We start from the raw sequence: 23,564 nt of genomic DNA on the forward strand, positions 1-23,564 counted from the left end.
GACCAACAACCTACTCGATATCCTAAATGGCTTTTGCCATATAGCTGGTCCCTAAGAAATCAATTGGAACATAAATTAGTTAAACCATGGAATATTCATTTCTCAATTATTTTTACAAACGTCCAATGTACAGCTGGGGCCCTCATAGTTTCCTCTTTTTTTTCTTTTTAAAATTTCGATTGCTTTAACTTCATTTTTTAAGTGAATGGTGATTGGTTCCTTTCCGTGGAAAAATTAGTCTAGAATAAACCGAAAGGACAAGGGAGGGCTCCTTTTTCATTATATATAATGAAGAAGATGAATGCCAATTGCTAAGCTGATTATCACTCACTGGCGGCGACTATTTTGTGAAGATGAGTAGTGAACCTTCTGTCTGGCGTTTTGTTAAATTTATTTTTCTCCTCGACTACTTCCTCATTTGGCTGCTTAGTTCCCAACTAATCGAGTTACAGATTGTCGCTGAAGGCCAAGAAGCACTCTTGCCTCCTAAGGAAGGTACTAATTGATATTTAGTTTCGATTATGGTTATAATATATATTATAAAATCTTAATTAATACTTTAAATTCTATGCTTAATACACTTTGGATATAAGTTTTTCAGAGGTTAGTAATGGTGAAATAATGTTTGCGGTGCATGCAGTGTCAGCTTTGAACGTGATAGCGGACAAGTTGGAGTTAAAATCAGTGCCATATTTCACGGCTCAATTTTGCAACCAGAGTGCCTCTCTCTACGATGTGGGCATATACTGTGACTGCTCCTACAAAAACGCCACCCGTTGTCACATAGATGGCATGTATGCATACATACGTACATACATACACACATAAAAATAAATACTGATATTTACCCATATATATATATATATATCTTAATAAAGAGGGTTGATGGAAAATATTTTCCAATTTATATAAATGAAACTTAAATAAATGATTTAAAGCAATAAATTCAATTGGAGAAGTGGCAACCTTTCAACAATTGTCACTTCTCCATACTATTTTGTTGTCATTTTGAAGATAATTCTATGGAGGTCAAACTCTAGACATATATAAATATAGTATTTATTTAATTTTTTTTTAAAATTTATTTACCTGGAAACCCTTCGTTAATTAATTAATTAGCATTTGATTAATCATCTTTGTTTTTTTTTTTTTTTTTTTTTGGTGTGTGTGTGTCTTACACGCAGTTCACTGGGCAATAGAGGTTTAACTGGGACAATACCTGAGGAATTGGCCAATCTTGCGCATCTAACAACTCTGTACGTATATATGCTACGTTATTCTTTTGGTTTTTTATAGTACTAACTAAATGATCAAAAGCAATGCTGTTTGAAGATCCAAATCCTCTATATTTTATTTATTTATTTATTTATTTTTTTGATAGGTGTTCCAAATCCACTATTAAAGATCATGTTTTGGAAGTAGTAATTCATAAAGTACTACTGATCGATATGCTTATTGTATACAAAGTTCAAGCAAATGATGATGACCGATAATGTATGTATATAGATATATGTGTTTTCTAGTTAAGTTTGGCGAATCAATATCTATTTCTATTTAACATCTTGAATTATTGCAAATATTTTTTTCCTTTTTTTTTTTTTAAAAAAAAAGGTCTTGAATTACAGAATCTCTATTTACCCGCTTGATGCTTTCAACCGCTATGTATATTGGATAATTTTTGTTTTTATTTCTTTTTATGAAAACTTGTATATTGTTTCTAAACTACTGTTTGCCATAATAAACTTTCCTTTTTGCTTGTTATTTTCTAAGAAGACCTTATTATTACGGTTCTTTGCTTTCGCTTGAAGAGATTCTCTTTTCCATAAAATCTTTAAAAGAATCTTTTTTTGAATCTTTATAATTTAAGAATCTCTTTTAAAATCTTCTTCTATATGACTTTAGCGGTGAAATCTTGTTGAAATTTTCATGTCTAACAATCTGTTTAAGAAATATTTGAGAATCTTTGTCTTCCTAACTTTCCAAATTTACTTTTCACCTTATTTTGGTCATGATATTCCATAATTTTTTGTTGTTTTCTTCATAAAAGCTCTTTTGGACCTAAAAATAAGAAAATATACAAATTAAGTATATTTTCAGGACCCTATGCATAAACCAAACAAATAATAAGTAATAAAAGTGACATAAAAGTATGTATATTTTAACATTAACAACATACATATATAGAAATTCACCAATTAGGCATCAAAACCGTACTTATAAGCTCTTGGTTTTCTTTGAGATTTAAAAACACAATTGAGGTTTAAATGAGTGCAAGTATTGTTCATATAATCTTCAAATTTTACTATTTTACTAAACTTTTATAGCTAACCAAGACATCTTTAATTTAACCATTGAAACAATAAAAAGACTAATGATAACAGTATTGATGGAAAAATCATTATGACCTTTTAATTAAAAAATGACTATATATATTTATGTAAGTTTATTACATATAAAATATTGAGATAAAAGAGTAATTATGTTCTCCAATAAATTTGGGGAATTTAATTTGTACCCATTCTTGAAGGTCCTCTATTATATTTGTTGTATTATCCAAAATATATATATATATATATATATTCTCACTGGGGAGAATTTTTTTTATTTTTTTTTATTTTTTGCTATGCCCCCGGGCAGCCCCTTCTCCCCCCAAACTCGAACCCAGCTTCCACTGGTTGGGCTGTGGTGTACTAACCACTGAGCTCCCACGCGAGTCTATTGGAAAGAATATTATTAAGGTATTATTAAGGTAGCATGATGTAACATATTGATTGATTACATAATATCTTATAATATGTTATGTAACATTATACTAAATGATACTAAATGATTCTAGACATAATTTTCATGGATTTTGTCTGTGATCTGCAGCACTCTTGATAACAATGAACTTCATGGTGAAATACCTGCTGAGTTGGGAAATTTGCAGTTTCTCTACGAAATGTAAGTGTATAATTTATTATAAGCATTTAAATTTAGGTCGTCAGAACTATACTGCTAATGACACTTAAGTTTTCAAACTTTTTTTTTTTTTTTGGGGGACAAGTTTGTCTCCAATCCCACCATTAATCCCGTATTAACTTTTCCTTCAAAATTCCATTATCATGAGAGACCAAAGATGAAATTTCTATATAGTTTTAAGACTATACGTGCAATAAAACACCTAAAAAAGACTTAAATAATATTTTTAAATATATTTTAATAAAATAAATATTTTTTTATCAATAGTTATTTCAAATATTTAAAAAATTATTTTTTCATAAAAAATAATGAAAATAAAATTGGGAAAGTACTTTATCCTTTCAAATATTTTTAAAAAAAATAAAATTAAATTAAAATATGTATAAATTATTTTTAAAAAATTATTGTTAAAATCAAATGCCATTTAGTAAATTTTCTTTCTATATACTTCATTTTTTTATTGTAAAAATATATATATATATATATATATAAACTGTTATTTTTGAATTATTAAATTTTTTAAATCATATGTTCCAAAAACTCAAACGCATAAGAGAAAAATATTTTTAGATTTTTTCAAAGATAATTTTAAATTTAAAAATCTTTATTATTCATAAAAATCTAAAAGTTATATTTTTTATACAAAACTATACGATGATAAAATTAAAATATGAATAAATTATTTTTAAAAAATTATTGTTAAAATCAAATGCCATTTAGTAAATTTTCTTTCTATATACTTCATTTATTTATTGTAAAAAAAAAATATATATATATATATATATATATATATAAAAACTGTTATTTTTGAATTATTAAATTTTTTAAATCATATGTTCCAAAAACTCAAACGCATAAGAGAAAAATATTTTTAGATTTTTTCAAAGATAATTTTAAATTTAAAAATCTTTATTATTCATAAAAATCTAAAAGTTATATTTTTTATACAAAACTATACGATGATAAATATATATATATATATATATATACAGAAAATTCCATTGAGGATACCCTTAAGTTATAAAACTTAAGATTAAAGGGCTGAGTTATTTTCAGCCTTTAGATTAAATGGTGATGAGATGGAGGGCTGAGATTTTTTGAAATTTATTAGTTTTCGTTAACATCAAAAGCCCATTTTTCACATTTAACAAATAAAACTAAAACCCACCGTCTTAACACAAAGCCAATTAACACGGTCATCCCACCGCCCAGAACGAAGAAAGAGCGAACCCAACCTCAACCCGCAATGGCCTCTCTTCTTTCAAAATAGCACCCCAATGTAGATTACTGGCGTCTAGCTGCAAAATTTTTTTCCTTACACTTGAAATCTTGAGATGAGAGGGTTGCTATGCTATGTGTTTGAGATTTCAAACTGTCTAATTTTTACTTTACTAAATAACATTTGATTTTAAGAATAAATTTTATTAATAAATAATTTTCATATATATATTTTTTTTAATTCAAAGGATAAAGTACTTTTTCCAATTTTATTTTCACAATTTCTATAAAAATAATTTTTTTAAAATTCTTAAATAATAATCAATAAGAATATTTATTTTATTTAAAAAATATTTAAAATTATTATTTAAATCTTTTTTAAAATTATTATTTAAATCTTTTTTAATATTTATTGCACGTATAATCCCTAAACTATATAAAAGTCTTGCTTAAATCCCTTAGTATGATGAAATTTAGATGAAAAATAAGTTGAAAACTAACATCGAAACAAATTAGTAAATTCAGAAATTAATTTGTCAAAAAAAATAGTTTGAAAACTGAAATATCATTGGCAGTATACTTTAGATATTTTCGGTGATATCATCCCTTAAATTTATTGTTAAGGAAGAAAATAAATTGCGAATGGTTTTTTTCTTTTTTTCTTTTTCTTTTTTGTTTTTTTTTTGGGTACTTTAGGGATCTCTCAAATAACCGATTGTCCGGGAAAGTTCCATCTACTCTTGGGAATTTGAATGTTCAAGTTTGGTAAGTCTTTTCATTGCATTGTTAAACGTGCAATCTGCGAAAATAAAAACTAATAATTAATAATAATAGTAAATATGTTGAAAGATCCTTAAATTTTTTAATCCTTTTTTTTTTTTATCATAAGGATTTTTTATGTTGATAAATTACAATAAAATCTTTATAAATAAATACTTATTAATTTAAAATATGTTTTATATTTTATATAAAATAATATTATTGACTATATATGTTATATAATAAAGGAAAAGATCAGAAAAAAAGGGCACCATTATTGCTGCGGAACTCACTGCTGCGGAACACATTTCTTCCCCCATAAAGGTACCACCTGGCGGCAACATCGTCATAAAAGATGTCTTTGGCTTGGACTGCGATCTACGTGTTACTTTTGACTTGTATGTATTTTTCAGTTTTTCAGTTTGATTTTATCTTGAATTTCTAATTTATGTTTCACCTTGTGATAATATTAGGAATACTAACAAATTTACCAAAAAATTTACTAAAATCGTATTGTAAGATGATATATTATTATATTATAAAATAATGATAATAATAATAACATATTATCATTTTATTAAATGTGAATAGGTAAATAATTTTTTAAAAGTAAATATAATTAAACTTCTGTGTAAACAACAAACCATTTGTTGCAAAACTTCTGTGTAAACAACAAACCATTTGTTGCAGGGATCTCTCAATGAACCAACTGGTTGGACCCATACCAGAATCCCTTGGAAACATAAAAGTGTAAGTCATCCAATTCAACCGATATGTATAAGTCAACTTCCCAAATTTCATTTGTGGTTGAACTGTAGCATGCGGTCACTGTGTCATATGGCAGTGTTTGAGTAGTGCTAACCAATCTTTAAAATTAATGTGTTGTATTATGAGGCTTCTACTTCTAAATATGGTTACTTTTGAAACATTTTCTCATTCTTGAGCGATATTTAAGCACTACAGGAATGTCGTGCTCCCAAGACACAGTATACGGGGCCTACATGTTTGTTTCTTGAGAGTAACTGATTTTTTTCCTCATTTTTAGTCTCTTTTCTTTCTTTTCCTTTTTCTTTTTTCTTTTTTTTTTTTTTTAAATTCTGTCAAATATTTTTACGGTAAAATTTCTTATTTTTCACAACATCCACTATTTATCTTCCAACTTCAGGGATGAAAGCTTGGGCAATTTATCTCCTCACTGCTTGTCCTTTTCCATGTAAGTTTTGATAGACCAGCTAGCTATCTCTTTTCTCTTATATATATATATATATATATATATATACACACACATATACAGTTAGTTTTAAATAAAGTTCATCTTACTCTGTTAAAATAAGGTTTAATTTTGATAATCATTGAATTTTATCAATAGATTGGACCTTACCTTTTAAAATAATAATTGATTGGAATCAAAAGTATCCTTATTTATGTCTCATTGTGTATATATATCTATGAAAATATATTGAAATTTTTTTTAATAAATTTTTATTCCACATATTCAGTTCTTTATCGCACAATCGATTGAGTGGGGAAATACCAGCAAGTCTCGGGAAATTGAAGTTCCTTGTATCCCTGTAAGCCCTATACATATAACTTTAGTTGATTGAAAAGTATAAAAATAAATAAATAATAAATAAAACTACTCAGTCAATGGACTAAGTTAAGCCAATAAGATCTATTAAAAAAATAAAAATAATAAAAAAATAATTAAAAAAAAAAAAAAAACAAGGGAACTTGTCTAAGAAGTTGTCTGTTTGTTGTTGTAGCGAGTTGCAAAACAACTTGTTGACTGGGCCTATACCACCATCTTTGGGTAACATTTCGTATCTGCAAAATCTGTAAGTAAACATTTCCAATCACATATATATGCAGTACTAGCAGTTCTAACTGATAAATTTTCTAATTTTAAATCATTCTCACATGATCAATATTGTGTTTTGGAAGGGATTTGGGTGAGAATAACCTCGATGGTACTCTTCCAGAGACACTTGGAGATTTGGATTCACTATCGTACCTGTATGCATATGTATCCATACAAACATATTTAATTTAGTAAAAAAAACTTAAATAAAAAAACATTAATTTTTAGTTAAAAATATAAAAAACTGAGTGTAATAAGTTGGATATGTTTATTGATAAAGTTGAATATGTGACTTCAGCATGTTGCAATCCAATTATTTCACCGGTGATTTGCCACAGAGTTATGGCAAACTTGGACTCTATTTATTGTAAGTTAATTTGCTTTTTCACGGTTAATTCACATGTAATCCAATTAATTAAATTCACAACTTTTAAGAAACGCCTGATTGGTCAATGCAGTTCAATATCTGGAAATTTTTTGTCGGGTTCTTTCCCTAACTTCATTACTAATTGGACTTATATCAGCACTCTGTAAGTTTTCTTTTACATTTTATTAATATTTATCGACCAATTACTTGTTCATTAAAATTGGTTATGAACTTTTGTGATATAAGATTAATTTTTAATTCTTCTTCTATTTTATGTATGACAATATTTAAAGCTAAATATATATTTCCATACGTATCATGCATACAGTTCGCTCTATGGAAACAGTTTTTCTGGCAGTATATCTCCAGAAATATTTAACTTGTCCAAACTTCAAGATCTGTAAGTGTATATTTGTTTTCTTTTTAAGCTTCCAACTTACATTATATTTTTATCTTAATTAACTTTTAATTTGTTTTTTTAATTTTATATATTTTGTTTTTTAAGTTTGCAACAAACATTAAATCAATGTTTTTAATATTTTGATTCAGAGATTTTTTTTTCTTAGATAACTTTAAATTGTTTATCTAGGCAAGTTTCTAATTTAGGGTATATATTTGTTGGATGGAGTGTAACCTCCTTCTCTAGTAGACAATAGTTCTCTTTATTAGAGTTATTATGTACCCAAATTCGAAATGGAGTCCGCATAAGCTGACTCGCTAAAAAATTGCCCTACAAACTAGCCCCCGTCAAAATTCCAAGATTCACTTTTGTGTATTGGCTACATTTGAAGAGTCTAAAAAGTATAAAAGAAACTTAAATCACTTCCCTTAACGGGTTCAATGTTTTAGGTGAAATCCCAAGACTTAATAATTTGGAACAATTATCAGTTTGGTGTACCTTTTCTTTAATGTTGTAGCGTTTCTTTAACCTTGTAAATTAGATGAGAAGTTTAACACTGTTTTTTTTTTTTTTTTGGCAATTATCCGAGTTTGAATTCTCTTATCCTTAATATTCAAAAATAAAATCTATAAAAAAATTTTTTTTAAATAAATATAAAAAACATTAACATTAACAATCAAGCACATTGTTAATGGTTTCAAAAAGAGTTTTTAATTTTTAATTTTCTTTATTCTTCTATTTCATGCAGGATGATAAGTGATGTATGGAACTCTTCTTTCCAATTCCCATCGAATTCAATGCTCTCCCGAATAACTAATCTGTAAGTAAATTAATTAACGACTAGTATTGCATGTTGCAAACAAATATTTGTTTAGCTAACATTTATCTATTTCTTGAGAATTCTGAAAATAATTTTTTTTTGATCAATTTCAAAAATTTTCTTCACTTCGATATCTCACACCCATAATTTCCCATCATAAGTGTGAGTGGCTTATCTACAAAGCTGACCACATTTGAACTAAAAATAACAATTTTGAAAATTTAAAGGTGTATTAAATATGGATTTTAAATTTTTTTTTATTTTTTAAGTAACTAACTTTTGGAAATTTCATAAACTTCTATTAACTTTTTATGGAGTGTACAAAGCTATGAAAAACCTACTATAGACTTTTTATAGGCTATCATTTTAATAGATTTTGATAGACAATTATAGATTTTAATAGACATTGGACAAACTTTGATTGAACAGACTTGGTAAAAAAATTATATTTATTTTCTTAAAAGGAGAAAAAAAAAAGTCAACTTAAGAATGAAAAAGTGTATGAAAAATAGCAGTAAAAATTTATAATGGTTTTTTTTCCCGTATTTTAAGAAATTTTTGTATTAAGTAAAAGTAAAAAAAACATAAAAAAAAAAATTTTAAAAAAAAAAAAAAGACATAAAGCCCTTTCTCAATCCAAATCATAGGTTCATTGCACTTTGGAATGTTTGTTTAAGGAAATATATCTCTCTCTCTATATATATATATATATATATCATGTGACAATTTTTATTTTTGTTAGGCTTTGCTTTACAACATTTAGGAAGTAAAATAAAAGGTGAGGAGGGAGGAAAAGGGATGGGGACAGGGAAAGGGAGGGACTCCAGAAGTGTTGTGCTGTGTAAATTTAGTTCAAGCATTTCAAAACCCTTTACAAGTTTTTGGGATGAAAAAAGAAAAAAATAAAAGAGAGAAAAAAAAGAAGGAAGCAAACATGTCCAATTTTTTACTTAAACAGCGTCAATAAAAGTCTAAGATTTACACTATGTTTGGATCAATGAAACACGAAGAAAATGATTTAAATTTTTTATTTAGATTATTAAAATGAGGTGGAAATTAGGAAATGAAGATGAAGAAAAAAGAAGGAATTGATTTCTTTATTTTAACCAATTTTATTTTTCTCGGACACGAAATAAATGGGAAGGAATAAAGTTTTAATGAATTTTTTAATATTTTAAAATTATTCATTTTCTTTTATATTCTTTTTGAACATTTATTAATCATACAAACGATAATTATTAATAAATATTGTCTTTTCTTTTCACTTTCTTTCCTCGTTTAACTTATCTTTTTTTTCTTTTTTTTTTTTCCCTCCCTATAATCTAAATATAGTATTAAAAAGTTTAAAATTTTGGATACAACTAGCTTTTATAAAACTTAAAAACAAAAAAAAAAACAAAAAACAAAAAAAGTTCTATTACTTTTATAAAAGCCTTTGAAAGTCTATATTGGATAAATGCAGTTTTTCTTTCAAAATTAAAAAATTAAAAAAATTAAAAAAAAAAACCCGGATTTAGTTTAAAAAAATAATTTTTAAATTTTTTTTGGTCACGTCACAATAAATTCCTTTCATAATAATTTGGAAATATCTATCAGGACAACTATTGCACAATCAAACCTTGATTTGATAAATGAATAAACCTGCTAAATAAATAAAATTAACTGCTCCCAACTCGGACTGATCTACTAAAGAAATAAAAAATAATTTTTTTAAAAGTCCTTTGGAAATATATAAATTAACAATTGATTAAATTTATAAAGAATAAATAATATATATAAACATTTACCATATATAATAAAAAAAATTTACTTAACAGCTTTTGTTTTATTTTATTTTTTCAAAATATGCATCTTAAGTTATTTGCTTTTTTTAATACCAAATATATATACATTATAATATTTGACCCTCACAATCTCACCTGACTTCTACAGGGTAATGAGAAACTGCTCGATCACGGATGCAATTCCTAGATACCTTTTTAATGTGTCATCGTTAAAATTTTTGTAAGTTATTATATTCATAATCCATTTAATATAAGGTATATAAAAATTTGTTTCACTTAATTAATAATATCAAGCATAACTGAAGCGGACGCATGATCTGTTGATTAAATTTCCAGATCATTAATGCTTTACATTTTGTCCTGCAGAGACCTGAGCTTCAACAGCTTAACTGGTGGAATCCCAGATTTTAATATAAGGTATATAAGAATTTGTTTCACTTAATTAATAATGTCAAGCATAACTGAAGCGGACTCATGATCTATTGACCAAATTTCTAGATCATTAACGCTTTACATTTTATCCTGCAGAGACCTGAGCTTCAACAGAATAAAGTATATGTAAGGGAAATCATATCTATATATATATATATATATATATACACACACACACACACACATTCCTTTTAAGATTTTAATAATTTATTAAGTTCATATTTGACAACAAGATTATTTATGATGATTTACCGATCTGATATGAACTAGCTATAGTATATATATATATATATATATATATATATTAATGGCACATAAGAATTTCAGAACGTCCTATCTATCATAAGCCACATCATCCATATAACCGGTTGCCATTTTATCTACATATAAAAAATTTTTAAAAAAAAAAAAAAGGTTATCAATAAAGTTATAAAAAAATATTCAATCAACGTTTATAAGTGTATTCAAATGCTGGCTCTGACACCGAGTTCAATCAAAGCTTGGGTGAAAAAATCCTTTTAGTTTCTTTTCGTTTCTTTTCTTTTTTTCTTTTTGGGACTAAAGCCCTTTATTTTAAAATATATTGCAATTGCATTCCTAGACTTGGCCTAATACTCCTCCCCTATAAGCTAGAATATATTATAATCTTTGTTAGAAAAAAAAAAAAAGTTTAAAATATAATGTAATCATATTTGTAGGCTTTATTATGTCATTTATAATAGATTATATGGCTTGTAATATAAAATATCTTACCATAAAAGCTTTAGATTATATCAAATTCCTTAATATATATATCCCTATATATATTTACTTGATATATATATATATATATAAATCCTAACATGAGTGAATTATTTTATTTTATTTTATTTTTTTGAAGGTGTGTGGTTTGTCATGTAAAATTATATCAAATTCCTATCTATATATGTATAAAATAATATCCGAAAATGATATCCTCTTATGAGATTATTTTGCTACGCGAAAGAAAATATAGTTGTAAGTATTCTATTGCAAAATATATAAGTATTCTATTGCAGGCTTGCTGATTCATATCATATTATCCGTGGTCAATATTCTGCTCAGGTCTTTTGCAAATAATACGCTTGATGGGACAATCCCAGCTTGGATTGGTACAGCTGAAGGGACTAAGATGTAATGTTTTACTATTCACTACTTTGAATGGACATAATTATAAAAAATATTTATGAGGTAACAAAGATAGTTATATTCTTAAAAAAAGATTTTTTTTGTTTCCGTTTTCATATTTTATTATTATCTCACTAATAAAACGATCCTATCTAATTTAAAAAACAATTATTTCTCTTTATTTCTTTTATTGATGTTTTTTAGTTAGATTCCATCCTAACAAAAGAAAAATTGGACAGTGATGGGGAGTCGGGGACAATATTGAGCCTATACCCATCAACAATATGAACCGTGACAATATCACAGTAATGGTGGATAGCATGATTCACTCATAATGGCATAGAATTTAATTTCATAATTGGTTTGGGGCCGGTTTACTATCCTCTGGATATTTATTTACTTCTTTATTAATCATTGAAAGCATCTGCATATGAACCACTGTATTTTTATCTTACAAGTTGTTCAGGCTTGTTAATTCACTCATGTCCTAGTAATTAACAGGGAAACTAATGTTATTACATTTCCTCAAATTTATCTATCTCAGAGATCTTTCCAACAACAACTTTTCAAAGTTAGGCTTCAAATTACAGGAGAAAAGTAATTTGTAAGGATCAATCTTATATACAATATCATTGTTAACTTTAATTGCTGCAAATAGCGTAGATTGAACTTAAGTTATGAAATTTATTAATTAATCCTCATTTTTCAGGAACTTGTTTCAATGCTGCAACGAATCAATTGCCCCATCCATGTAGGTTATTGTTTGCTCTGTTGTGCTAATTAATAGCTAGGAGAGATTTCTCAACAATTTGATGGTCAAAATTTCAGGACTTCTTTCAAGCAAATTATAGAGAAAAGGTGTCCTGGAGAAAAACATATGAGTACGTTTTTTTTTTTTTTTAAATAATTTTTAAGTTTGCATTAATTCTCCATCAACCAACTAATTAAATCTGAAGTATGGATAACAACGAATGAGTTTTGGACCTGCAGACCATTCATTGTTCATAAATTGTGGCGGTGAGGAAACAAATATTGGTGGGAATCACTATGATAGTGATAATAAAACATCACAGTTTTATGTAAGCCAAAAAGGAAATTGGGCTTATAGCAATTCTGGAGGCTTTTTATCAACATCTCGGACTCTGAATTCCAGTGAATATATTAAAAGAGTGAAATGTGGAATTTCAGTAGCTGACGCACCTCTTTATGAAAAGGCTCGCCTCTCTCCTGCCTCTCTGAAGTACTATGGATTTTGTTTGCGTGAAGGCAGTTACAATGTCACACTTCATTTTGCTGAAATTGTTTATGCTGAAGATGAAGACCATAGCAGTTCAATGAAACGGATTTTCGATGTCTATATTCAGGTAATCATCAAATCAACCATAATTTTCTCATCAGAATTTTTTTTGTCAAATTTTACCAATTCCAAATGTTGAGGAAGTTGGAACTTGTTATATGTATATCAGGGTGAGAGGAAACAAACAGATTTCAACATCAAAGACAGGGCAAGAGGTCCAAATAGAAACATAGCAATAACAAATCTCACAGCAAAAGTTACTAATGTTAGTATATTGGAAATCCACTTGTACTGGACTGGAAAAGGTTCCCCCGCAGATTCAACTCATTTCAATGGGCCACTCATATCGGCTATCGCTGTAACTCCTGGTAAAAGTTTGCAAAGAATGATATTTTTTCCCACACTTCAAACATCAATTTTGTTGTTTTATTTATTTATTTATTTATTTATTCTTTTGCTCAAATTCTTATATTTACTGAATCAGAGTTCCCAATTGAAGATGATAAGGGACTATCTCCTGCACATATTTCACTGATTACAGTGGCCTCAATGGCATTTGCCGCGCTGCTTTTGTTGTCTTTGGCTTGGGCAATGGGCTGCTTTGGAAAAGAAGATCTTCATGGTAACATAAACTCCAACAGATTATTAAGGATTAGAGTGACAAACAATTTTATATGTTTAAGTAACTAGGTATACTTTCTTTGATATTTTCATGGAACAGAAATAAATGTAGGCTTAGAGAAGCCCGTCACCCTCAAACAATTAAAAGATGCCACTCGAAAATTCGGCAAAGAAATGGAGATTGGTCATGGGAGTTTTGGGACAGTTTATAGGGTACGTAATTTAAATTTTAAGGTTCCAAAGGCAGGGAAATCTTGTTCTTAATCTTATCTTATGGTTTCTTCATAAAACGCAATCCAATATTAATTAATCATTTGAATGAATGCAGGCTGAACTGCAGCCAAAATATAATATAGCCGTGAAGAGGTTTTTTACTAATTCGACCGAAGGAATCAACAAATTGAAAAGTGAATTTTATAATACCTTGCAGAAATTGACACATGAGAACCTGATTCGACTGTTTGATGTCTATGTTGGAAAGGGCATGTATTTGCTCATATACGAATATATGGAAAACAGATCCCTTCAACATGTCTTGTTTGGTGGTATGCCTTTTCTGTTCAAACTATCATAGCTCATAAATATTATTAGCTTTTTACATCAAATACTAGTTGTGATTGACTTCAATCATTTGGTGCACAAATAAAAAAAAAAACTTATAAGAGTTTATTATTTTAAAATGAACCAATTGTACCATTTCAAGGAATTACCTGATTATAATATAAAATTTTTCAATTTCTTAAAAGTGTCCTCTTCCAAATTACACGACTTTTATATAATATAATATATACGTGATATATATATATACACACACACACACACACACATATAGACATATACATACATATATATATATATATATATATATTATGTGCAATTTTGATCTTCTATTTCTTCTTTTCTCCTTTATTTATTTATTTTGGGTACGGTATGAAAACTGGTAATGAAAGTGTCATTGGTTAGGGTTAAGCAGTGATTCTCTATTTTTCCCTCAGAGTAATTATTTGGGAATTGAAGCAGTATGACTCATTGATTTGCAGATTCAAATGGCAAGATCACACTTGAGTGGAAAGATAGATATAAAATATGCTTGGGAATTGCGAATGGTTTGAAGTACCTACATGATGAGCTTCCTAAGGGACCTAGATTGAAGATGGTTCATAGGGGTATTAAACCTTCTAATATCCTTCTTGATGGTAATCTAAACGCCAAAATATCAGATTTTGGAAATTCAGTCCTTTATGCAGAAGATTACCAAGAGAATCAATTTAAGCTCATGAAAGAAGAAGCATCACAGTAAGTAAAGTAGGCCGTGCCTCATTCTTCTACTTTGTCTTAAGTTGTCTATGAAATAGTTTTCAATATAGATAATTGAATACAAGGAGACAGAGTATGATTGTTAAAAATAATATACATGTATATATATATATATATATATATATATATAATTTCTTAATTGGTAATACATTGGTTATTTTGTTTTTCCATTAATTGTATGTTATTTGCTTATTCCAAATGTTGAATAATTTTAATTAGGCATCTCAATTAACTATAAGCTTAAGGAAAAATAAATAAATAAATACACCAAATCAAACACATTTGAAATATTGTGATAGTTGTCTTTTTTCTTTTTACAATCACTAACTAAAAGTAATAAATATTTGAAGAAAATAAATTTGCACACAATTAAGTGGGGGGAAAAAATCAAGAAGAACGTCAGCACAATATTATAACAGTATTTTCTACCAAAACTTGTGTTTAAGCATGTAAGCTTGTGTTGAAAGTAGTGTATGCTATAATAATAATTCATGTTGATTTTAAAAAGATATTTCCCAATGAAACAGCGGGTATATGGCGCCTGAGTACCTAATGTTTGGAGCCATATCATGCAAATATGATGTTTATGGTTATGGGGTGGTTATACTGGAGATTGTTTGTGGGAGGAGAAATGCAGGACAAAAATTAAACCAGGAGCAGCTTGACTTTCTTGTAGAGGAGGTAAGCAAACATGGCAGACTTGTGCCTTATGCTTTTTCTTGTCGAATAAAGGATCCATATCCCATTTATGTAGTACATGATTATGTATAAGAGGAAGTGCTAGGGAATTTTGTTTTCAATCTCTGTTAAGCTATATATAATAACATTGGATAAATATTGCAGGTTGTTCTTGCAGAATCAGAAGGAAGGCTCCACGAGATGGTGGATAAAAATTTGTCATCGTATGATCAAACAGAAGCCATGACAATTTTAAAGTTGGCAGTGAAATGCACCAATATATCCGCCAGTTTCAGGCCCACAATGTCTGAAGTTGTGAGTGTTTTGAAAGGTGATAAAACCATTGACGACATTTGGAAGCCTGCCTCCACCCAGATTCTTTGCCAAAACTGTTTCAAATCTCTACATGAAGATGATGGTGCTGGAGACCAACTGCAAGCTTAGCTTCTCTGGTGATTAATGTGCAATGAAAGTGTCTGTTGCATGTGTCGCTGTTATATATTTCATGTAAGGAATTGTAAAATTCACTACCACTACTGATGATGTGTGAAACTGCAGAGTGTCAAAAAATAGAGAATGTGTTTGTGAAAGTTTAAGAAGATATATAGGAAGTGTGAGCAAATTAAGCAAGAGAGCCCGGAGCTGAAGTAATTAGAGACAGAAAGTGAAGTGAGGTCCATTCAGCGCCCTTGCTTGTATTCTAAATGTATGCTAGCAAGTAAAATGTTGTTTATTGTGCTATTGTAAAATTATATGAATCAACTAGCTAACGAGTTGAATTAGAATCTGTCTCATTGAAATGTACAATTACCCCATATGGCATGCTTTCTTGATCGCTTATGTTTCTTGCTAAACTCTTATATGCGAACCGTTTTTATATCGTCGCTTTCTACTTTTCACCATCCTTTCTGCTTTCTTCTTTTTGTCTTCAAAGATGCTACTCAAAATTTAGCAAAGATATAGAGATTGGTAAAGGGAATTTCATGACAGTTTATAGAGTGAATGTTCGTGCCTATATAATCGAGTATAAATTTGAGATTTGAAGCGTAGGGAACCTTGTTTTTCATCTTATGGCTCTTTTAACTACCAACATTCATCAATTGCGTGGATGCAGGCAGAACTGCCAAATCACATAGTAGCTCTAAAGAGGTTTTTCACCGTCTCCATTGCCGATTTATCTTGCAATCTAGAGATGCATAAGGAAATCTCCTAAAAATTATGGATTTAAAAGTTTTATTTATTTATTTTATTACTTGCAAGATACAAAGAATTGGAGTGCTAACGTATATCCGCCAACAATGTTTGAAGTTGTGAGTGTTGTGACTGAAAGTTGTGTTCCTTCCTCCAAAACCTCTGGCAACCATGCTGAAGTAGATTCTTGCGACTCCTAATTATGAGGGACATTCAGAAGATGGATAATAGATCAACTTTTTAACAGGGGATAGACATGAAATTGATGACAATGTAAATTTAGCAGTGCAGGCTAGCTTTCCCTCATTTGTAAAATAGCATATTCTGAATTGGCGCATTTATTTTGATTCTTCAACTTGTTTAATCTGTTTTCCCACGCATTCACCCTCAGCTGCATCATAAATTATATAAAACCTGCTAATATAAAAGGCATAGAGTAGAAGAGACATCCCTCTCAACCTTCTTAAAAACTTCAGTAAAATTACTACAGAATCAACAAACTTAAATTTATTTCAATTACACACAAAATACATCAATACCAATATTACAGAATGGTGCCAAGAGAATAAAGCATAAAAATATCGACACATATTACAACAACAACATCAATGCATAGAAAGCAAATATTAATTTGGCATCACTCAATTAATGGACTTTCTGGATATTGTGATTATCTTCAAGTGAATCAATTCCACTATCTTGATTTTTTCTCCAGATCGCTTGAGACTTGACAGAACAGGGGAAACCTTTCAGTTTGTAGCAATTACTAACCTCCATGTAGCGTAGCACAGGCATATCCTTTTGCAAGTCCGTCCAGTTCACATCCAACCTGGTCAAGAACTTCAAGCATAGACCCTCGATGTTCCAAGCAGCGTGACAATTGCCATCCTCAACCTCTGCAGTTAATTTGATAAGATGTCCATTTTCAATGGAAAGATATTGCAATTTGATAAGATCTCCATTTTCAATGGAAAGATATTGCAATTTAGTAAGCCGGGATGGACAAACCCACAGTGGCAGAGTTGTGCGATGGTAATTCCTAAGATACAGCTCCTGCAAGGCTGGAGGAGGAATAAGCTGATCGACCTTCTTCAAAATCTCTGAGGAGTTCCTTTTACAATTGTCAGCATCAATTGCAAGAACTTTTAGGTTTCCGAGATGAGCTGGGACGTTCAGCTTGTTTTCTGAGATTTCTGTATCATCACTTATACTGATCCGAAGTACTCTTATATGTTTTAGTTCCCCGAGCTCAATAAGCTTACAGCAATTTCTTTTCAACTGACTCGTCACCATGAATCCAGAGAGTTCTTGGAGATAAGATAACCTTCCCAATCCCCTGGGTAGGTTCTCAAGTGGACAAGACCCCAAGTCCAACACCAGCAGCTTCCTCAAACTAGTAACGGATGGATGTATCCTTTTTAGATCAGCACATCTGGTCAAAACCAATAGCTGGAAATTTAGGAGTTTTCGAATTGAAGATGGTACTGATTCTAGTCCTCGAACTCCAGTAAGATTCAAATGTGCTAATCGTTTGAGGGAACTGTTACGGAATTAGGAGAAAAACAAATGGCAACAGAAACAAAGAAATCGAAGAACAAACACATAATTAACGTGGAAACCCTTGACGGGAAAAACCACGGGCAGGGAGAAGCAAATCCAATATCGAAAGATTTGTACAAGGTGAGCCAAATTTCGAGATACCCTAAAAAACCCCAATCGGCCGAACAAAAATACAGATATATATATATAGTACAGAAGAAACCCTATCGGCCCGAGACCTCCGCTTCCACCACAGAGCCCCAAATTTTTCTCCAAAATTTAGTTTCACCAAATGGGTCGCACCGCGAGCTTTTCGGGTCGGGTCAACAAGAATTCGGGTCACAAACTCTAACAGGAACTAATCCACTCAAACAAATCTTCTGCACTGATGTCTTTCACGTTGCTGTATGAGAAATCCAACACCCTTAGAGATGTCAGCAACCCAAATTTCCCAAAGTCAAGCTTTGTATCATTTGATACCAGGAACATTAATGCCCGGTCTTTGATCTGTTTCCTAATGGCTTTCCATGCATGGCATCACTGAAACCTAACCATCGAGACTCTGCATTCAATGTTTGCCTGCCTTTTTCATCGAAGCTGCAAAATGCCTCCTCTTGAGCATTCATGCTAATCAATTCCCGCACCATATCATGTATCTTGTAGTTGTAGATCCTCCCATCATAACGTCGTTGTTGTACAGCTTCAACAAGACACCTTTTCACTAGTTGCAAGAGGTATTCATACCCCATTTCAACTGCTGATTTTGAGCCTTTCCCCTGGACGAGACCCTCAGCAACCCACCAATGAATTAGTTGTTCGCTTCTTACCTCTAAATCTATAGGGTAAATGGAGAAAGACAATAGGCATTGCTTCAAATGAGATGGGAGTTCATCATAACTCAGTTGAAGAGACGCCATAATCGATTTATTTCTTCCTTCAGTTGTCAAGTCATGAAAACTTTCCCTAATTTGAGTCCAATCAGCAGAGGATTCCATCTTTCGTGCTAATAGAGCTCCTATTGTCTTGATTGCCAGTGGAAGCCCCCCACATTTCTTCACGATATCTTTGCCTATTTCCTCAAATCCGTTACGTGGTGGACAAATTCCCTTATTTGAAGAAAATGCAAATTTGGAGAACAAAGACCAACTGTCATTGTCATTTAGAAAAGGGGGCCTATGGATTTTCGAGTTTTCAACTCCCATATCATTGGCAACGTCTTCATTCCTTGTAGTGATAATGATGCAGCTGCTTTTACCATCTCGTTTGGGGAAAATGGAGCATAAGGTTGTCCACCATTCCACGTCCATTTCCCATACATCATCCATGACGCTAAGGCAAGCAAGAACTTGTTGAAGCTCCCCAAACAGCTGGCTGCTATCAAACCCGGATACCTTTTTGTCTAACCTTTCCAGCATGCACTTCACAACATGCTTCTTGCTGAAAGCTCTTGAAACACAAACCCAGATGATCTTATCAAACCGACTTCTTAGCTCATTATCATGAAAGATTTTCTGGGCAATGGTTGTTTTTCCCAAACCCTCTATCCCCACAACAGCAATTTGTAAAAGTGTTTCTTGGGTTTCAAGAATCCACTCTTTGAGCTTCGTCAACTCCGATTCCAATTCAAATGTCTCAGAAGGATTACAATCTTGAGACATGAATCCTCTAGCATGGTTTGAATCTTCAATCTGGACATTATTATGATGTGGTGCTCTCTGGAAACCACCCAAGCTCTTCTCAATCTGCTCCACTTTCGTATTGATGTCTTTCAATTTCTTGCTCGTCTTATGCAAAAACAATGGATCAGAGAGGGATAAACCAAAGCAAGACCCATCTTTCTTGTATTCATCTCTGACAATGCAATCAGTGAGAATATTATCAGCAACATAAATCACTTCCCTAAGCTTGATTAAAGCTGCCTTGGCAACTTCATTCTTAGTCTTGAGATTTTCAGTGTCAGTCATGAAGGCTGTCATAAGATCAAGGCGTGACTTCATTTTATCAAACTCAACTTTGAAGTCCAGTGCAAATTGAACTTCGTTGTTTACGGCCGTATATATTTGTTCCACAAGGATTTGGAGCATTGCATCTACCACAGACACGGTTGCTTCCTGCTCGATTTGTCTCTTATCTGTTACATATGTTTAATTCCATAGTGGTGTTATAATACTTGGTCCCTCACTTTCACAATTAAATTTTAAAATATCAACATATACATTAATAAATACACAAAACTAGAAATCATGACTCTCTACTGTTCCTTCTTGCTTGCCCTCCTACGAATTCAGATGATTAATTTGTCTTCCTGATTATTATATTGATATTTTTCTAGTTCTTACAATCCCTTGTCCCCTTAATTTCACGTATGTATATGAATACCTCTATTTGTCCCTAAAGTCAATGAGAACCTTGTACATGAAAAAGCTATAGTGACAACTTATTAGCTACAACTACAAAATTGTTGTAATAAATTATAATTTTAATGAAGAAATTTGTTTGTGCTTGGTAGCCATTATAGCTCTGTAACAAAAAGGGTTCTCATTTATAAATTTTTTCCATTAGATAGAAAATTTAGTGACATGAGCTACTTTATAACTGTTGGAAAATCAGAAAGCAAAACTAGAAAAACTAAGTAACACAAACAACAACAAGATTTAGCGAAGTTCGGCCAAGATTGCCTACGTCCTCGTTGCTCCGGTGAGAGCTTCTTGCATTATTGAATAGCTGCTGTCACTAAAATCAACTATGGAATCACTCAGATATTCACAACCTAAAACCCCTGTTACACTCTTTTCTCTCCCTGTTCTCAACCAAGCTCACAAAGAACCTCACAAAGAACATCAATTACACACACAAAGAAGAACACGAGGGAATGAAAACAGATTTCTTGGAGTTTTTCCCGCTTCTGCAACTTTCTGGAAAAATTTGATTTTTTCCTCTGTTTTTTTCATTGTGAAGGAAGGAAACCATAGATAGAACTATACCTGGCAATTCGGGTTGGTGGGTCGTGTTCGTGTCAACCCGTTTAATAATCGTGTCAAAAATGCTTAACCCGAACACGACCCATTTATTAATCGTGTCAGGTACCTAAAACACTAACCCGACTTGTTTATAAACAGGTCAACACGACACGACCCGTTTAACACGATTATTTTAACGGGTCGTGTTGACCTATTAACCCGTTAACCTGAAATTGACCTATTAACCCGAAAACTAACCTATTAACCCGTTAACCCGAAAATTAACCTATTAACCCGAATTTTTTTTTATTTTTTTTTATTTTTATGTTTTTGTTTTATTAAAGATGTATTTTTTGTTTTTAAAAAATTAGTAATAGAAAATTATTTTTATAAAATTTTTAATTTATAATATTTTTTAGTTATTAAATATTATATTGTGATAAAATATTAATTTAAAATTAAATTTAAATGGGTTGTAATAGGTATATAATCGTGTCGGGTTGAAACTGACACGTTTAATAAATGGGTTGTAACGGGTCAATTTCGAGTTAAACAGGTCAACCCGAAAATGACACGATTAATAATCGTGTTAAACGGGTTGACCCGATTATGACCCGAACCCATTTATAATAAACCCAAACCCATTTATTCCGTGTCGTTTTCGAGTAGTGTCGCCGTGTCATGATCCAAATTGCCAGGTCTACCTGAAGCTTCAAAACACTCGAAACAGACTCTGCACCAGATTTTGCACCAGTTTCTGCGCCAGTTTCTACGGCACATTACAGCAGCAATATAAGATATATTTGAGGATTAAATCATCACAATAACAATTTGTAACGAATGCATATATATAGAAATGAATAAATCGACCACAGATATAAGGGAGGGGAACGCTCTAGAAGGGCACTGCGTACAACATTTCCACAAAACATCCAAATTAAAGGGAAAGATGCAGGGAGGCTAATAAACTGTAAAGCTTATTTCTTTCTTCTTTTTTTTTTTTTTTTTTTTTTTGGGGGGCTGAAAACAGCTTATTTTTTTTACAATGGAGATTTTGCACTAAAATTAAGTACTTCATCAAATAGTAATTATCAACTTAGATGGGTTTTCGTTATGGGTTGAACTGGGTTGATACTTAATAGCATGAAGCAGAAAAGTTTTCGTGGAACTTGATTAATTAAGTACTTATTGTTTTGGATTGTGTTTAAAATTTCAGACTAAAGGGAGAAAATAATAATAATAATAATAAGTAAATGAACAAGAGAAGCCCCTTATGCAATAAAGATGTAATAATATTCGTCAGAAGACATACCGAATTATATATTATTGGTTGGCTGATCGAGACAACGAGGCTTGTGAGACGTACTAGACCTGTAAGTATGCCTACCAACCACGCAGAATATCCGCAATAGAGGCCGGTCTTTCCCACGCATGCCAATCCCGGTCTCGACGTCGACAAAGAAGAGAAAGGACTATGTATACTAGCCTGCACATAGGAGCTCAAGTTCTTTCCAAAAAAAAAAGTAAAGTTGGTTAAAGTTATTCCACCAAACAAGAACATAATGTGTTACATGCTCTATCTATATATATATATATATATATATATACACACAACTACATTCAAATCAAATATTTAATATCATAATTTTTTTTTTCTCTTGAATCATATTAAAAATTAAAAATTAAGATTATATTTATTAATTATCGAATTTCAATAGAATTTATTTTATTTAAATAGGATTTTGATATATCATTAAACTTAAATTTATTTTTTTAATTTTAAATTTTAACTTTTAATGTGAATATCTAATAAAGAAAAATCTAATATTAAAATTATCAAATCATCTTGATATAAGTTTGATCAATTATATACATATATATATATATATATAATTTTTTTGGTGTGAACATAAAAAATGTGCACTATAAAAATATTGTATATATGATTTAATATGATATGATATGAGAATTTTATAATAAAGATATATATTTTTGCAACAAATCAGGTCATTCATATTAGTTATCATATAGGAAAAAATAAAATAAAATAAAAACAATCTAAGTTTCTTAAAACATATTAAAACATTTTGAGGTTCCCATTTATCAGTTATAGAGGTTTCAACCACTGAACTTGCTTATGTTCCAGTTTGTTCGAGTTCTATTTCTATAAAAAAGATTGAATAAGAAAAACTAGAATTGGCTTCAATTGATATTTC

The 23,564-nt window shown here is 30.3% G+C and overlaps 2 protein-coding genes across 5 annotated transcripts; one reads left to right on the forward strand and one right to left on the reverse strand.

Moving 5' to 3' along the window:
- The first annotated feature begins 282 nt into the window (after window positions 1-282).
- LOC107434852 (probable LRR receptor-like serine/threonine-protein kinase At1g53430) lies at window positions 283-16,498 on the forward strand. Of its 4 annotated transcripts, XM_048467592.2 has the most exons (31): window positions 728-794; window positions 1,185-1,256; window positions 1,382-1,494; window positions 2,638-2,738; window positions 2,872-2,943; window positions 4,876-4,944; window positions 5,187-5,336; window positions 5,629-5,688; window positions 6,104-6,151; window positions 6,438-6,509; window positions 6,702-6,773; window positions 6,880-6,951; window positions 7,095-7,163; window positions 7,255-7,326; window positions 7,492-7,563; window positions 8,312-8,383; window positions 10,316-10,387; window positions 10,534-10,584; window positions 10,696-10,725; window positions 11,683-11,751; window positions 12,290-12,349; window positions 12,455-12,496; window positions 12,574-12,626; window positions 12,736-13,109; window positions 13,212-13,410; window positions 13,527-13,664; window positions 13,764-13,876; window positions 13,992-14,208; window positions 14,704-14,959; window positions 15,508-15,661; window positions 15,824-16,498. In XM_048467592.2, coding segments are annotated over exons 5-31 (2,937 nt in total). In that variant the 5' UTR covers window positions 728-794; window positions 1,185-1,256; window positions 1,382-1,494; window positions 2,638-2,738; window positions 2,872-2,941; the 3' UTR covers window positions 16,103-16,498. The 4 variants fall into 4 exon arrangements, with proteins under 4 accessions (XP_060673702.1, XP_048323546.2, XP_048323549.2 ...); XM_048467589.2 differs by lacking the exons at window positions 1,382-1,494; window positions 2,638-2,738 and adding an exon at window positions 284-495 and having other exon boundaries at window positions 641-794; XM_048467591.2 differs by lacking the exon at window positions 2,638-2,738.
- Window positions 16,499-17,447: 949 nt separating this feature from the next.
- Window positions 17,448-20,747, reverse strand: LOC132800191 (disease resistance RPP13-like protein 4). The gene has a single exon (XM_060813237.1). It carries the CDS (start codon window positions 20,470-20,472, stop codon window positions 18,877-18,879), a length of 1,596 nt encoding a protein of 531 aa, XP_060669220.1. The 5' UTR covers window positions 20,473-20,747; the 3' UTR covers window positions 17,448-18,876.
- Window positions 20,748-23,564: the final 2,817 nt, after the last annotated feature.

This window comes from Ziziphus jujuba, chromosome 1 (assembly GCF_031755915.1).
Source record: "Ziziphus jujuba cultivar Dongzao chromosome 1, ASM3175591v1".
NCBI lineage: Eukaryota > Viridiplantae > Streptophyta > Magnoliopsida > Rosales > Rhamnaceae > Ziziphus > Ziziphus jujuba.